This window comes from Propithecus coquereli, unplaced genomic scaffold (genome assembly GCF_000956105.1).
Source record: "Propithecus coquereli isolate 6110/MARCELLA unplaced genomic scaffold, Pcoq_1.0 Scaffold150, whole genome shotgun sequence".
NCBI classification, from domain to species: Eukaryota; Metazoa; Chordata; class Mammalia; order Primates; family Indriidae; genus Propithecus; species Propithecus coquereli.
This window is the reverse complement of record NW_012139414.1, coordinates 7,189,814-7,204,945: the sequence shown is the minus strand read 5'-3', so window position 1 is coordinate 7,204,945 and position 15,132 is coordinate 7,189,814. Positions and strand designations below refer to the sequence as shown.

Sequence of the window (15,132 nt, the reverse complement as noted above, 5' to 3'; positions counted from 1 at the left end):
AAAATAGCTTTTCATTTAAAAAATGATTTTGCATATTAAAAAAAAAGTTTTGCACATGTTGAACACAAGGTGCCTGGAGGTGGTGGTGGGAAAGATCAGGTCACAGGAACGTGGCTCTGGAGCCCAGGGATTGGATCAGAAATATCAAGTGATAATGACAAAAAAGGGAAAAAGGCCGGCAATTGATTGCCGTCTCCAGAGGGAGGGGCCAAGGGCTTGCCTAATAACCCACAGTGCTATCTTCGAAATTTATTCTTCGCACCGCTCCCCGAAAGCCCCCACGCACTACCCCGCCCTTGCCCCTCTAGCCCCTCCCTCCGTCAAGCCCCTCCCTCCCTCTAGCACCGCCCCGCCCCTTGGCTCCGCCCACCGCGCGCGCCGCGCCGCCTCCGTCTCCGCCGGCCGGTCCGGCCTCCCCGGCGGTTTGCGCGCTCCGCCTCCTCCCTCTGCGCCAGCGCGCGCCTTCCCCGCCCTGCCCGGCTCACTCCTTTCGGGGCGGTTGGGCCGCGCGCCTGTGGGGGCGGGGCCCAGAGGAGGCGACCGAGCCAATGGGGCGCGGCGGCGGCGGCGGTGGTGGCGGCGGCGGTGGCGGCGGCGGCGGCTGGGTCGGGCCCCGACGGGCGGCGGCGGCTGAGGTGGAGGCGGAGGGAGGCGGCGGCGGCGGCGGCGGCGGCGGCGGCGGCGGAGGGGGGAAGATGGCGGCGCCCGTCCTGCTGAGAGTGTCGGTGCCTCGGTGGGAGCGGGTGGCCCGGTATGCAGTGTGCGCCGCCGGGATCCTGCTCTCCATCTACGCCTACCACGTGGAGCGGGAGAAGGAGCGGGACCCCGAGCACCGGGCCCTCTGCGACCTGGGGCCCTGGGTGAAGTGCTCCGCCGCCCTTGCCTCCAGGTAGCCCGGCTGGGAGGAGTGGGCCGGGAGCGGCCGAGCGGGGCGAGGGCGGAGGCTGGGGGTGGGGAGCGAGCGGCGGGAGCTCGGGCCTGGGGGTCGGCGGGGACCGGACCGCGGAGGGACCGGCGGTGTCGGGGCCGGCGCGGGGGGCGGCGGCCGGGCGCTCCTGCCCGGCGGGCGGCCCGAGCCCAGGCCGCCGGGCGGAGGTGGCGGGGCCGCGAGGCCACCGAGGAGGGATGAGGTGGCAGAGTGCAGCCGGGAGGCCGGAGCGGACCGGGAGCAGTTGGGCAGGCTCGGGCCGGGCTGGGGAGGAGCGCGAGGGGTTTGCGGAGGGTGGGTCCGGCCGGCTTGACAGGTTTCCTGGTTTTTGCCGTGGGAGGCGGGTCAGGGGTGTGGGACTCTGTCATCGGGATCCGTGAGGCCAGTGTCCACCTCCTGTCCCCTGATCGCTGCAGCCCGAAGCTGTGCGGCCGGCGTGGGCTCAGGGGGGTTGCATTTCCCGCTGTCTTCCTGGTGCTAGGACAGGTGTTTCCGTGGTCAGGCCTCTTTGTACTGTGTAGCGCTAGTAAGAATTTGCAGACTTCTTGAGACGGTGACATTTGCGGGCAAACATGAATTTGACCCTACTCTGGAAGAAGATACTGGCACTTAATATATCTGATTTCTTGGATTCCCCTCGGATATTTCTGTGTGCCGTGGAGGGGGAAATGATCTGAGTTTGGGTCTAGTTTAAGCTTAAATTGAGTAAGAGATGAGTACGTTATGTGTAGTGATAGTGTTACAGGCATAAGGTTGACTTTTCAGCGTTGTTTTAGTAAAATGGGATACCCACAAAAGATTAAAAATACACGCCTTGCTAAACTGGAGCGATTGGTTTCTTTTACTGATCATTTTAGTTTTTTTAAAATGTTATAATTGATTTGTCTGTTACAGTTTATTTTAATGCATTAAATTTTCCTAGGCAAGTTACTTTGAAAAAAGGGTATTTTACATTTTAAAAGTGGCTGCTGTTTTTTTTACTGGGGGAGTCATTAAAAAATGCAGAAAAAGTCAAAGAAATGATTGCAAAATTGATAGATTGCAATTTTAATCGAGACTATCTAATAGTTTGATGTTTGTTAACAGTGACATTTGAGCAGTTTCTTCTTGTGTTAATCGGTAAATTGGTAGGTAGACAGAAATGCATGTATAGCTCACTAGTTTATTTTAACCCACATACTGTTGATTTCGTGAACCGTATTGAAGAAAAGAAAATGAACAAGCTAGCATTTGAGTTTGTCTTGTTACTGTTTACAAACTTCAGGGTACCAGACAGCCTTTTTTCATGGACCAGGTACTCCATCTCATTTGCTCTTAAACCAAAATCCTGTAGCTTTTTAGAGGGGAAATGCTTATCATTATGGCTGCATTACACATACTTATAAATGCATTTAAAATGTAGGTGTAAGTTTACAGTGGAAAATACACTGATGTGACAAAAAGCTCACGTTTGATGTTGATCATTTTGAACCAAGTTAATACGGTTATTAGACTCTCAGATACCCTTTGAGAACCACTGAGTATATTTAATGCAAACATTTTTATGTTATTTTCCACTTTTGGAAAGGACTTTTAAAGTACCTTGCACCCAAAGTTAGTTGAATGAATCAATACCTAATGAAAAGATTATGCAGTAGCATGTTTCAAGTATTTTAAAAACAAAGAAGAACTAAAAATAACATTTGATATTAGTTTAATATGGAATTTAGACAGAATTATTACCAATTTTAGATTTTTTTTGAAACATCATGTAGTCTATAGTAAATTTAATGACGCTTTTAACGTTTGGATGTGGAAAGAATACTGTATGCTTAAGTTCTTAAAATTGACTTTTCTTTAAACATAGCATTTTTGAACCACATAATAAATTTAGACTGTAAATAATTCTCATAGTTATATATTCTGCAAGAGCCATGTTTTTGTGCTTTTTTTCCTTTTTAATAAAGTGCCACAAAACATCAAGTAGTATATTAAAATTATATGTAAGTATATGTAAGACTAAAAACAACTGGATATCTTTATAGTTTTAAATGTGAATTTAATATGTGACTGAAACTGATATTTAATTATATAGTTCTGTACGTACAATATTTTAACTTTGATGTCTGCTAAAGGACGATAGGTAAGAATAAGATATGCTAATAAGAGGAGTAAATAACTTACTTGCCATGCATACAATGAAATTATTTCAAGAAGTTTATCTAGTTTGATCAACCTGTTTATAAACTACTTGCAAAATCATATATATATGTATTTTTAATTGAGATGTGGAAATTTGGAAATTAAAGCGGCCTAAGTCTGATTTACAGACTTTTTTGGCTGGGGGTGGGGGAAGTGGGTAGAATAAGCATCATTAAAAATTATAATTTTGTCAAGGTGAAAAATACTTTAAATGAAAGCTCATTATTGGACACCTCAAGTTAGTTCCTTTGAGTATTGATTGCCATGTAGCAATAGTATTCAAAGAAAAAAAAAGAAAGTTTGAGCCCAGGCTCTAGTTAATAGAATTGAAGAAAAGTTAACAGATGACAAAGATCCTGAGGGAAGTTCTCTTCCATGATCCATGTTAATCCGTGACTTTGGATTGCTTAAACTCACTTTATTCTCATTTCTTAATCCTTAGATATCCTAATCCAGATAGAATAGGGTAGCGATTAATGAGAGAATCTTGAAGGGCATGTGTGTCTATGTGTAAGTCCTCTAGTGTTTTGGCAGGCATAATTGTGTAAAGCAATAGTTTCGGATTTTTGGATTTCAAAAGAAATATTTCTCCCCAAATTCAAAGACTGCAATAAAATTGCAATTTCTTTATTCTACCTAGCATAACCAATAAAAACAGCAAAAGTAACTCACACCACTGCCATCACCATCATTTCATGTAACAAAAGGATATTTTCACTCAATTTGGAAGAACAGCAGCTCAGAATAAAAGATCATTTAGCTTTATTGAAAAGTTTACTTTCTTGTCCTTATTTTTCCCCATTTTTACATAAAGTGGTAAAAACTCTGCTGCAAGCCTGTACTAGCCTACCAGTCAACATTAAGTAAGCAACCTCTGCCCCTTTGGTTTGGTGCACTGAGGTCAAATCCAACGAATCTGGGTGCACTTCTAGCTCTGCCACATCTTAGACTTATGGCCTCAAGCCAGTCACTTATCTTCATGAAGCCTCAGTTTCTTCTTATGTTAAATAGGGATGTTAAAACCTACTTTGCCAGACAAATGTTAGGATTAAAGATGATATATGTATGTACCTGAAGTAAGATAGTACTCAGTTATAGCTGTTATCATTGATTGGAGGTGCTACTTTTTTTTTTTTTTTTTGCAGTGTCTGGTAATATTAATAAATGCCTTCAAGTATAATAAGTTTCTTGTCTTAGGTATAGTCCTTTATGTATTAATAGTTGTTTTAGTGTACTTCATTGCTTACTCTGTGGCATAGCATAAAGACTTAAAGTCCACTTAAAACAATTTCAGAAGTAGTACAAGACAAACAAAAATATATGTGGAATATTTATAGGTATTTCCTATATATATTAGACCCCCTCTAAGAAGGGTGTCTATGTAAGAAAAGTACAAATGATCTTGAGAGGCTAATAGGCCTAACAATTCTGTAGTTCTCAAAACTGTAAAAATAGTATAGTTGTGCCTTGGTATTTGTGGGGTATTGGTTCCAGGACTCCTGCTTGTGTTGCATACTTAAGGCCCACCATCAGCCTTGGGGAATCTGCACATACAAAATGTTGGGCCTACACACACGAAGGCTTTGTATCTTGAAACTATTGTATTTTCAATCCTCTTTGGTTGAAAAAGGTCTATGTATAAGTGGACCCACACAGTTCAAACCCACGTTGTTTGAGGGTCGACTATATTTGAAAATCATTAAGTCCACCAAAAGTTTCCTTGTTTTGCCAAATGCTGGGCTAGTACCTTTCCCATATCTAAAAAAAGTACCATCTATTTACTACCCCCCATTGAGATAATGAACTTTTGGAATTAGGATAGAACCTAGACATTTTTACTGCTCCTTGCTTTGTCCAACTGAGACTTCGAGGTTAATCGACTTGCCCAAGATAACATAAGTAGTAGCAAATTGAGACTAGAAGCCCGGCTTCCAGAGTACTTGTTTAATCCTCCCCCAGCCCTCGTTTTAAAAATTAAATTCTTATATAGGTAATGTATTCCTTGCTTCAGATTTGAAAGGTAACAAAGCATTTATAGTAAAAAGTCTGCCCAGACATACAGTTGTCCTTCTCTGTAAGCAGTTACAAAACTTTCCAGAGCCATTTGATGGATATACAAGCATAACTATGACCATATTAGTCTCCCATTTTTTAAAACATGACAGTATATACATTCTGATCTATATCCTGTTTTTTGCTTAGCATTCTTTCCATTACCACCATACTTTAAGTGCTTATATGTGTATTTAGTGAAATGTTAATAACTACCAGTGTGTAAAAGAAAATTTGTTCTAGTAGTTTTGACTAACCAAGATGAATTTAAGAAATAAAATGCTGGCCGGGCGCGGTGGCTCATGCCTGTAATCCTAGCACTCTGGGAGGCCGAGGCGGGCGGATCGTTCTGAGCTCAGGAGTTCGAGACCAGCCTGAGCAAGAGCGAGACCCGGTCTCTACCAAAAAATGGAAAGAAATTAACTGGACAGCTAAAAATATACGTAGAAAAAATTAGCCGGGCATGGTGGCGCGTGCCTGTGGTCCCAGCTACTCGGGAGGCTGAGACAGTAGGATTGCTTGAGCCCAGGAGTTTGAGGTTGCTGTGAGCTAGGCTGACGCCACGGCACTCGCCCCAGGCAAGAGAGTGAGACTCTGTCTCAAAATAAATAAATAAATAAAATAAAATGCTTATGTTATCATTGTTTCTTGGTATGGAAATTTCAGAATATGCACTCAGAGTACATGAGGAATAGAGAGATACCACTAAGAGGTGAATCTGGACTGCCTTGCATTAGAAATAAATGTTAATACTTACAGATAATGTTTACTGTATGCTAGGCAGTATTCTAAATGCTTTATATATTATTAAATTCTCATAATAGTCCCATTAGGTAGGAACTTTTATAACCATTTTGCAGGTGAGAAAACTGAGGCACACAAAATGTAAATGAAATTTGATCTGGTTAGCACCAGTGGCAGGCGACTGATTCTAAGCTAGGCAATCTGGCTCAAGAGTCCAAGCTCTTCACAACTACTTTAAATTTCTTTTAGATCTAATATTGATACAGTGATACCCATACAAGCCAAATTAAAAAAATGTTATGCAAACAGTCGTGCCATTTTTTACATCTGTATGACAAAAACGCCTAAAGTTTGTATCACAGCTTTTACCTTTTTAGAACAATCTTTTTGAAAAGCAAGAACATAACTATGAAGGTATGGTATTCAAGAAGTAAGTTCCTGGAGTCTTTGTCTTATAAGCCTAAACCTGTGAAGACCTGGCATTTGTCATACCCAGTGAGTTAACAGGTAGGCTGTAGGGTGAGCTATTGGGAAGACTTATCAGGTTAGCCTAGGGAAGAAAGATAAAGTGGATCTAGGCACCTGGAGGTAGGGAAGACGGGAAAAGTTTGAGTCCCCAGATTCAGTCTAAGCAAGGAATACTCAAACTGTGCTAGATTGTGTTAGACTTGTATTAGATTACCAGTTTTCAAAATTTGTTCCTCAGAATCCTTGTTCTGTATCAGGGAAACAGGGCTTTTATACACATTTGCTTCACATTTTAACATTTTAAATGTTAAAACATTGTGAACATTTATATACGCTCAATATATATCATGCTAAATTTTATTAATAACCTAATAACATATTAGAGACTGCTGATTTGTATTGCCAGGTTATCTCAGGGGGGTTCATGCTGAGTGGAAAAAAACATGCCAGCCTTAAAAGTTTACATACTGTATGATTGCATTTATATAACATTATTGAAATAACAAAACTGTAGAGATGGAGAACAGATTAGTGGTTGCTAGGAGTTAGGACTAGGAGGGGAGGGGTTGTGTGGTTATAAAGAGGTAACATGAACAGTTCTGTATCTCAATTGTGGTTACAAACACAAAATTGCATAGAACTACACACACACGCACAAAGCATATAAAACTGGTGAAATCTGAATAAAGTATGGCTTATACTAAGATTAATTTGTTGGTTGTTACAGTGCACTGGAGTTATACAAGTTTTATCATCGGAAGAGGTTGAGTGAAGGGTGCTTGAGACCTCCCTGTTCATTTTTGTTTGTAAATTTTTGTGGTTTATAATTATAATTTCAGAACAAAGTAAAAAAAAGCAAAAGATGTAATGCATTTAGAATATTTGGGGAAAAATAAGCAAAAGGAAGAAAATTTAAGTTATTCATAATACCAACACCCACGATAACAATCCTTGGAATAGAGTTTCTCACTGACTTTGTGCATATACTTGACTTTTTAAAAATGCTGTTGACTAGTAAGACTTATATTGGTATTGTAAAAATTTAGGCCAGTGCTTGTTTGTTCATGTAAAATTATATAAGCAAATTCAGCACTACGGAGCTCTCATTGCATTATGTAATAATATGTGACTGACTGCCATGTGACTGACTGCCATGTGACTGACTGACTGCCATAATATCTTGATGTCTTGACTAGTACATATTTTAAGATTTTTATGTTTTACCAAAATATTTGCGATTACCAAGTATCCACATTCCTTAGTATTATTATAGAATTAATTTGGAAATGTTCTACTTCTTAGACTTCTGGATAGGTGTAATTAAATCCTTAGATAGCATTAATGTGCTGTTTTAAAAACAAAATCATTTGCATTAAAAAATTCTTGTAATTTGCATCTGCTCTTCTCTGTCAATCAGGTTTTTCTTGATACTATGCCATCAAAACAAAACAAACTTGACATGAGCCTTCCCCAGTCATCCTTAAAGTTTGTGTTTATCAGAAGAGATTTATTGTGTTGTCATTATATATGTTATAAATTTGAGCTTTAAAATACACTGATAGAATAAAATATTGCTTTAATCCATTTCTCATATTGTAGATCCACATAAAATTTCATTTAGAAAAAAGTTCTTTTATTAAAAGATTTTAAAGCAATTGGATTATGTTTTATAAGGTTTCTTTTCTTATTAATATCTCTAGGGGAATTTCAGGGACACTGTTGTTGCCATCTTGTGATTATTGATCTTTTTTTAAAAAAAATCATTTGAGAAGTAAAATAGTGGAAATCCATGACAAAATTAGGAATTAAAGTGAATAGTATACTCAACTCCACTTTGAAAGAGTTTAATTTCTAGGCCGACATGGTGGCTCATGCCTGTAATACTAGCATTTTGGGAGGCTGAGGCAGGAGGATTACTTGAGTCCTAGAGTTCACGACCAGCCTGAGCCAGAGAAGACCTCATCTCTACAAAAAGTAAAAAAATTACCTGATGTAGTGGCATGCGCCTGTAGTCCCATGTACTCGGGTGTCTGAGACGGGAAGATTGCGTGAGCTCAGGAATTTGAGGTTGCAGTGAGCTATGATGAGGCCACTGCGCTCCAGCCTGAGTGACAGAGCAAGACCTTCTCTTAAAAAAAAAAAGTTTAATTTTCATACATCGTGGTAATAGTTAAGATCACACTCTAGAATCAACGTGGGTTGCAGTCTTGGCTCCATCACTTGATCTCTCTGTTGTCTTAGTTTTCTTAAGGGAATTGATGAAATTGAGACATAAAATGAGGGTAATATTGTTAACTCATAGGATTATTGTGAATATGAAGGGCACCCCTACAGGTAAATAGTCTTAGTGCCTGGTACAAAGATGTGCTCATAAAACTGAGTTATTATTATTTTAGAACATGGTTGAGATCACATTGTATTTTGTATTTTTCCTCATTTATCATATTACAACCATTTTTGCATGTCATTAAAAATTCTACCACTAATGTAAGAGAATGTCAGGTACCCTGTACCCTTGCCAATATTGGGCATTCTCATTTTTTTAAATCTTTGCCAATTTGATATAAAATTGGCATCTCATTGTTTTGACTTGCATTTCCCCCCCAAGTATCAGCAAGGTTTAATGGTTTTCACATTTTTACTAACTGTTTGCCTTTTTTCTCCCAAGTCTTGCTTATGTAGGTCTTAGAATTTTTCACATTGACTTAGACAAATACTTTATATATTTAAAGGATACTGTGTGTGTTGTTAATATTTTTACCATTTTAGTTTTTATTAATTTTTTATAGTACAGTTTTTTTTAAGTATACGAAAATTTTAATTCTTTTTCTTTGTAATTTTTTTAACATAGGTTTTAAGGGTTTTTTTTTAAGACAGATTCTTGCTCTGTTGCCCGGGCTAGAGTGCCATGGCATCAGCCTAGCTCACAGCAACCTCAAACTCCTGGGCTCAAGTGATCCTCCTGCCTCAGTCTCCCAAGTAGCTGGGATGCCTGGCTAATTTTTTCTATGTTTTTTTCGGTCACCCGGCTAATTTTTTCTATTTTTGGTAGAGATGGGGTCTTGTTCTTCCTCAGGCTGGTCTCAAACTCCTAACCTCAAGCGATCCTCCCACCTGGGCTTCCCAGAGTGCTAGGATTATAGGCGTGAGCCACCACCCCAGGCTTAAAACTTAAAAGAGCATTTCCCATTCTGACATTAGACAAATGTGTATTTATAATTTCTTTTAGTTTTGAAAAAAATTAATTCTTTAATCATCTACAGTGTAGTTTGTCAGGTGTTAGATGAATCTATAACATAATTTTTGTACAGACATTTGTCTTTCTCCTGGATATTGCCTGTTCATGTCTTTGCCCATTTTTTTCCCCTTCTGGGTTATTTTTTTTTTCTTATTGCTTAGTAGGATTCTTTAGATATCACAGTAGTTAATCCTTTGATATATGTAGTACATGTGTTTTCTCCTAGCTTGTTACTTGTCTTTTAATTTTGTTTATTAATATAGAAGTTTTAACTTTTTATATGGTGAGATCTTTCACATCTTTGTAGCGTTTTCTTTAATGTTATTTAGCAAAATTTCTACCATTCCCAGGTTAGTTTTAAAAAATTTTCACATATTTTGTTTGAATTTTTTTTTTTTTAATTTAGCTCTTTCAGGTTGTGTGGAATTTCCTTTTGTGTCTAGCATGAGATAGGGATCTAACTTACTTTTTCCTAAATGGATAGGCTTTTGCCTAACTCTGTTTATTGACCTTTTCATAAAAGGTCATCATAAAATGCCACAAGACTTTCCTGTATACGTAGGCCTCTTTCTGGAGTCTCAGATCTGTTTCAGTGATGTGTCTGTCTGTGTTTATCCCATTACCACCCCCCTTCCCCCCTGTGGCTTTATATAGTAAGTTTGATTTCTGATAGAGCAAATATGCTTCTTTTTAAGGGTTTGGTTTTTTTTAGCTATTCTCATGGATTTACTGTTTCAGATGAATTTTTGAATTATTTTGATACATTCCCAAAAAAGACCCATTGAGATTTTGATTAAAATGGCACTGAATTTATAGATGAATTTGGAAAAGAGTCAACCTTCACTAACAAAATCTTTCCATCAAGGAATGTAATTGTATCTGTTTAATTCTGGAGTTGTTTGTCTGATACCATTTTAACCTAGGTGATCATTGTGGTTTGGGTTTTTTTTGGTGTGTTCTAAAACGAATGTATTAAAAAGATAGTATTAGCGTAAATTAGTTGCGGAAAACCTCATGTAATCTATCCCCTTTTCATTTCTCTGTTCTTTTAATTTTTGGGTCTAAAGAGAGTTTATCATGGTATATGTATATATAAATATATACACATACACACTTAGGCTCTTGTTAAATTGATAGTATATGATCTCTCTTTTTTTTTTAGTATATGATTTCTTTTGCTTACTGTTATTTAATGATTAAGGACTCTAACAAGTAGATATCAGAACTTACTCCTGTTAATATAATGTTTTTATTCTTGTATTATTTAAAAGATGTTCTAGGAGAAATTTTATTTTTTTGAAAGAAGGTTTCTAGGTAACACATAATTGTGAAAAATTCATACATTATTGCAGCATGTAAAGAAGAAATTACCTTCTCTGAAGGTGAGAACAGTGTTTTCCAAACTTTCAGTCATCATAGCGCCTCCACCATATGTTTGTATCATCTGTACTATTAATTTGTAACAATTTTCTTAAAATCTACTGAAGAAACCTCAAACCCTTAGCAATAAGAGCTGTGAACTCATACACTGATGTGCCAGTTATTTTTTAATGTATATTAAATAAATACATAACTATTTCAAAAGTACATGTACTATATTTTATGAAACACTGCCACAATGAGTAGAAGTGTAGGTTCTGAAATGAAGGTTTCATGGTTTCATCTTTTTTTTAAATTTTATTTTAACAAGAAACTGGTGTAGAAGGTTTCATGGTTTTAAATCCTAGTTCTGCCATGTCCTACCTTTGTGACACTGGACAAATAACTTAAGTTTCTGCTTCAGTTTTATTTGTTAATGAGATTAATATGACACCTACCTTGTGGGGTTATTATGAAGTTAGATAGCAGGTGTACAAGCATTCAGCACAGCCCTAGTACATAGATGTTCAACAAATATTAGCTATTATTAAATTTAATAGTTTGTTAATACCTTGGTTCTCCTGCAAAGTTAATTCTCACTCAGGTATCTCATTTTTGAAGTGTTTGTACCGTTTTCATTGTAAGAATGTACCATGATTTATGAAACTAAGCCATTGTTATTTTGTTTTTTCGTGTCATTAAAAAAAAAAAACAAGAAATAATAGGATCAATTTCTAATATGTATCACCAGATTTCCCTTCCAAAGGATTGTACTAATTTGCTGTGCCTTGGCAAGTTTAGGATTTATCATTTAAATATTTAAATATTTTGGGGGGGAATATGGGTTTTTAAATGATTGCTTATTTTTGTTTTAGTTAACGTTTTATTGTTATTAGCCAATCATTAAGGAACACATTAATATTTATTCTTTCTTGTTGAATCTGTGCAGTTTTCTGAGAGGTAGGTAAGCCTGTGTGTGTGTTGTGTGTGTGTGTATGCCATTTATGTGGTGCTAGAAATTGAGAAATTAGGATCATTTTATGATGGTATTCTGGTTAGGGATCCCAGAAATATTAAAATTCTTTCCAATCTGTAGCCACTATTTTCACCCTAAGTTTTGTAGGGTCCCTACAGGAGAGATTGTAGTAAATATTTGTGGTGACAAATGGAAAACAAGAGTACTTGAGATTTTGTTCTTCACTAGGACTTGGGCACCAAACTCCAGGACAAAAGACTGAATGAGCCCACCTGGTTCATGTGGAAATGCTGTTTTTTGGATTCTAGTTAAGCTTAAATTGTTTCAAACAAAAACAGGCCATGAGATGAACCCCCTCCACTTCCCAGTTGTCAAAACACACCTGGATCTTCCCTTGTGATGTGAGCAAAGCCTGACTTAACTCCTTTCTATCAGTTGCCCAGGATCATGTAACCAGGGAGAGCCCATTTGCCCTGGCTGACTGCTGATGTGGCCTTGGCCACTTGCCCCAGGCCTTTTCTGCCCAAGTAATAGGTTTGGTGCTGGCTGTCCCTTTGGGAAGAGAAGCAGGGGGAGGTGACTGAACCTTCTTATATCATGTACGTCACATGGAAGAAGCAAAAAAGTGAGCCTGTGCCTGTGTGCTGACCTTTTAATAGTGATTCTACCCAGTCACACAGAGCCAGTCAGGGCTCTCAAACCTGCCCCTTCCTTCCTGACAGGGAGAAAGAAGAGCTAGGCCTTCATTCCTCGCCTCAAAAGACAACACGTAAAAACTTTCAGCTGTTCTCAGTCTTTGGTTTTCTCTTGGGTGGTTGCTTGTCTCGAGTCAACCAGAAAGAGGTAGAGTAAAAACTGGCTTGCTCAGTATTAACACATAATCCATATCCTCCCTAACTACCTATCAACCTGCAGTGAGTGGCTTATTACTCATGGGACGTTCTCTTTTCTTGCTTAATGGTTCATGACATGTTCTTCATGTCCTCCTACCACTTTATCCCTTCTCAGTGTTCTTTGCTAGCTTATTCTCCTGTGTCTGGCCATTACATGATGATGTTCACAGATCGGCCTTAAGGCCCTCCTGTCATTCTTCTTTCCCTAACGGTAACATCCATTGTCCATGGCTTCACATATGGATGAATCTAAAATTTTTATCTCCACCCCTGACCTCGCCTTTGAGTACTCAGTCTGCATATCTAATTGCCTCCTGGACATCTCTACTTAGATGTCTCAAAACTACTTTAAATTCAGTATGTCCATGATTTAATTCATATTCTTTTTCTGAAAGTAATGTTTGCTAGCTCAATGAAAAGCGTCACCACCCAAGTAATTGTACAAATTAGAAACCTGTGACTTATCCATGATTCTTTCTCCTTCTTCCCTTCTCCCAACAAATTTTGTGAACAAACATACAGAAAAATCATTGACCTGTGTATCTTTTTTTGTTGTAATAATCACAAAGCATAACCCTGGTAACCAACATTCAGGTCATTAAATAGAGCTAAAGTCCTCCTTAAACTCGCTCCTAATCAACTGTATACTTCCTCCTTCTCAAAAATAACTTCTGTCCTGACTTTTATGATAATCACTTTATTATTTTCTATCTAAGATTGCATCCAAACTTGGTAGTTTAGTTTTGCCTGCTGTTTGAACTTTATATAAATGAAACCATTTATAATAATTTTTTTTTACTTGGCTGCTTTCACTTAGTGTTATTTTGTGAGATTCTTTCATGTTTTATGGAGCTATGGTTTGTTCAGTAGTCATTGCTGAATGATACTATATGGATATATCACGATTGATTTATTCATTCTCTTTTTGATGGACATTTACACTGTTTCCAGTTTGCAGCAATTATGAATACTGCTGCTGTGAACATTTTTGTGTATCTTCAATTGTAGTTGATAATGCCAGACTGTTTTCCAAAGTGGTTGCACTAGTTTAGATTCTTGCCAACAGTGTGTGAGAATTCCTGTTTATCCACCTTTTTCCCAATCCTTAGAATTGTCAGTCTGTTAAATTTTATTAATCATTCTAGTATACACGTAATGAATTTTTGTGTGTAACTGAGTTATATTTCATATATAAAAATCTTAAATGTACAGCTTGAAGAATATTTTTATTAATATATACATGTAACTATGTAGCCACTACCCAGATCATCATCCCAGAAAGTTGTCTCATGTTCTTTTCCAGCTGCAATTCTGACCACACTATTTTGACTTCTACCACTATAAATTATTTTTGCCTGTTTTTGAACTTCATATAAATGGGCTCAGACAATATATACTCTTTTATGTCTGGTTGCCTTTGCCCAGCATATGTTTTTTGCAATTCATCCAAGTTATTGGTTGTATCAGTTATTCCTTTTTTATTGCTGAGTTCTGTTGTATGATTATATTACAATTTATTTATTCATTTTCTTATTGACTGTTGTTTCTAGGCTTTGGCTATTGTGAACTAAGCTTCTATGAATTTTCTCATGTATACTCATTTTTCTTGGGTATATATCTCTAGGAGTGGATTTCTGGGTCATAGGGTAGATGAGTGTTTAACTTTATTAGAAACTACAGAACAGTTTCCCAAAGTGGTTGTACTAATTAACACTCCTCTTTGGTTTTAATTTGCATTTCTCTGATTACTAATGAGGTTGAGCAGCATTAAAATCTTTTCCCTGTTTTTCTGCTGAGTTTTCTGTCTTTGTTATTGGTTTGTAGGATATATGCACATACATGCATACATACTTACATACATATATTCCTCCCCTCCCCTGATATCTGTATTGTAGATATCTTCTACTGTTTAGCTTGCCTTTCCTTCTTATTCTCTTAAAGGTATCTTTGGATTAACAGAAATTCTTAATTTTAATGTAGTTAAATGTATTAGCCTTTTCCTTCGTAATTAGGGATTTTTGTATCCTGGTCTGAAGATATTCTATACTATTTTCTGTTACTGTTTTGCCTTTCACATTTAGATCAATAGTCTGTATGGAATTTTTTTGTGTGTGTTCAGTTTTTTTCCCTATATGACTGTCTGATGATGATGATGATGATTATGGCACTACTATTTATCAAAGAAGCCATTCCTTCCTGCCTTGTAGAGCCACCTTTGTCATCAATCAGGTGATTGTGTATACAAGAATTTGGCTGGGCGCAGTGGCTCATGCCTATAATCCTAGCACTTTGG

At 38.0% G+C, this 15,132-nt stretch overlaps 1 protein-coding gene across 1 annotated transcript in view; it reads left to right on the top strand.

Annotated features, from left to right (window-relative positions):
• The first annotated feature begins 583 nt into the window (after positions 1-583).
• The window catches only part of VKORC1L1 (vitamin K epoxide reductase complex, subunit 1-like 1), a 72,907-nt gene continuing 58,358 nt past the window's right edge, over positions 584-15,132 (top strand). The window contains exon 1 of the mRNA XM_012640349.1: positions 584-889. Coding sequence (XP_012495803.1) covers positions 696-889 — 194 coding nt within the window. The 5' untranslated portion in view covers positions 584-695. The remainder of the gene's footprint in view (positions 890-15,132) is intronic.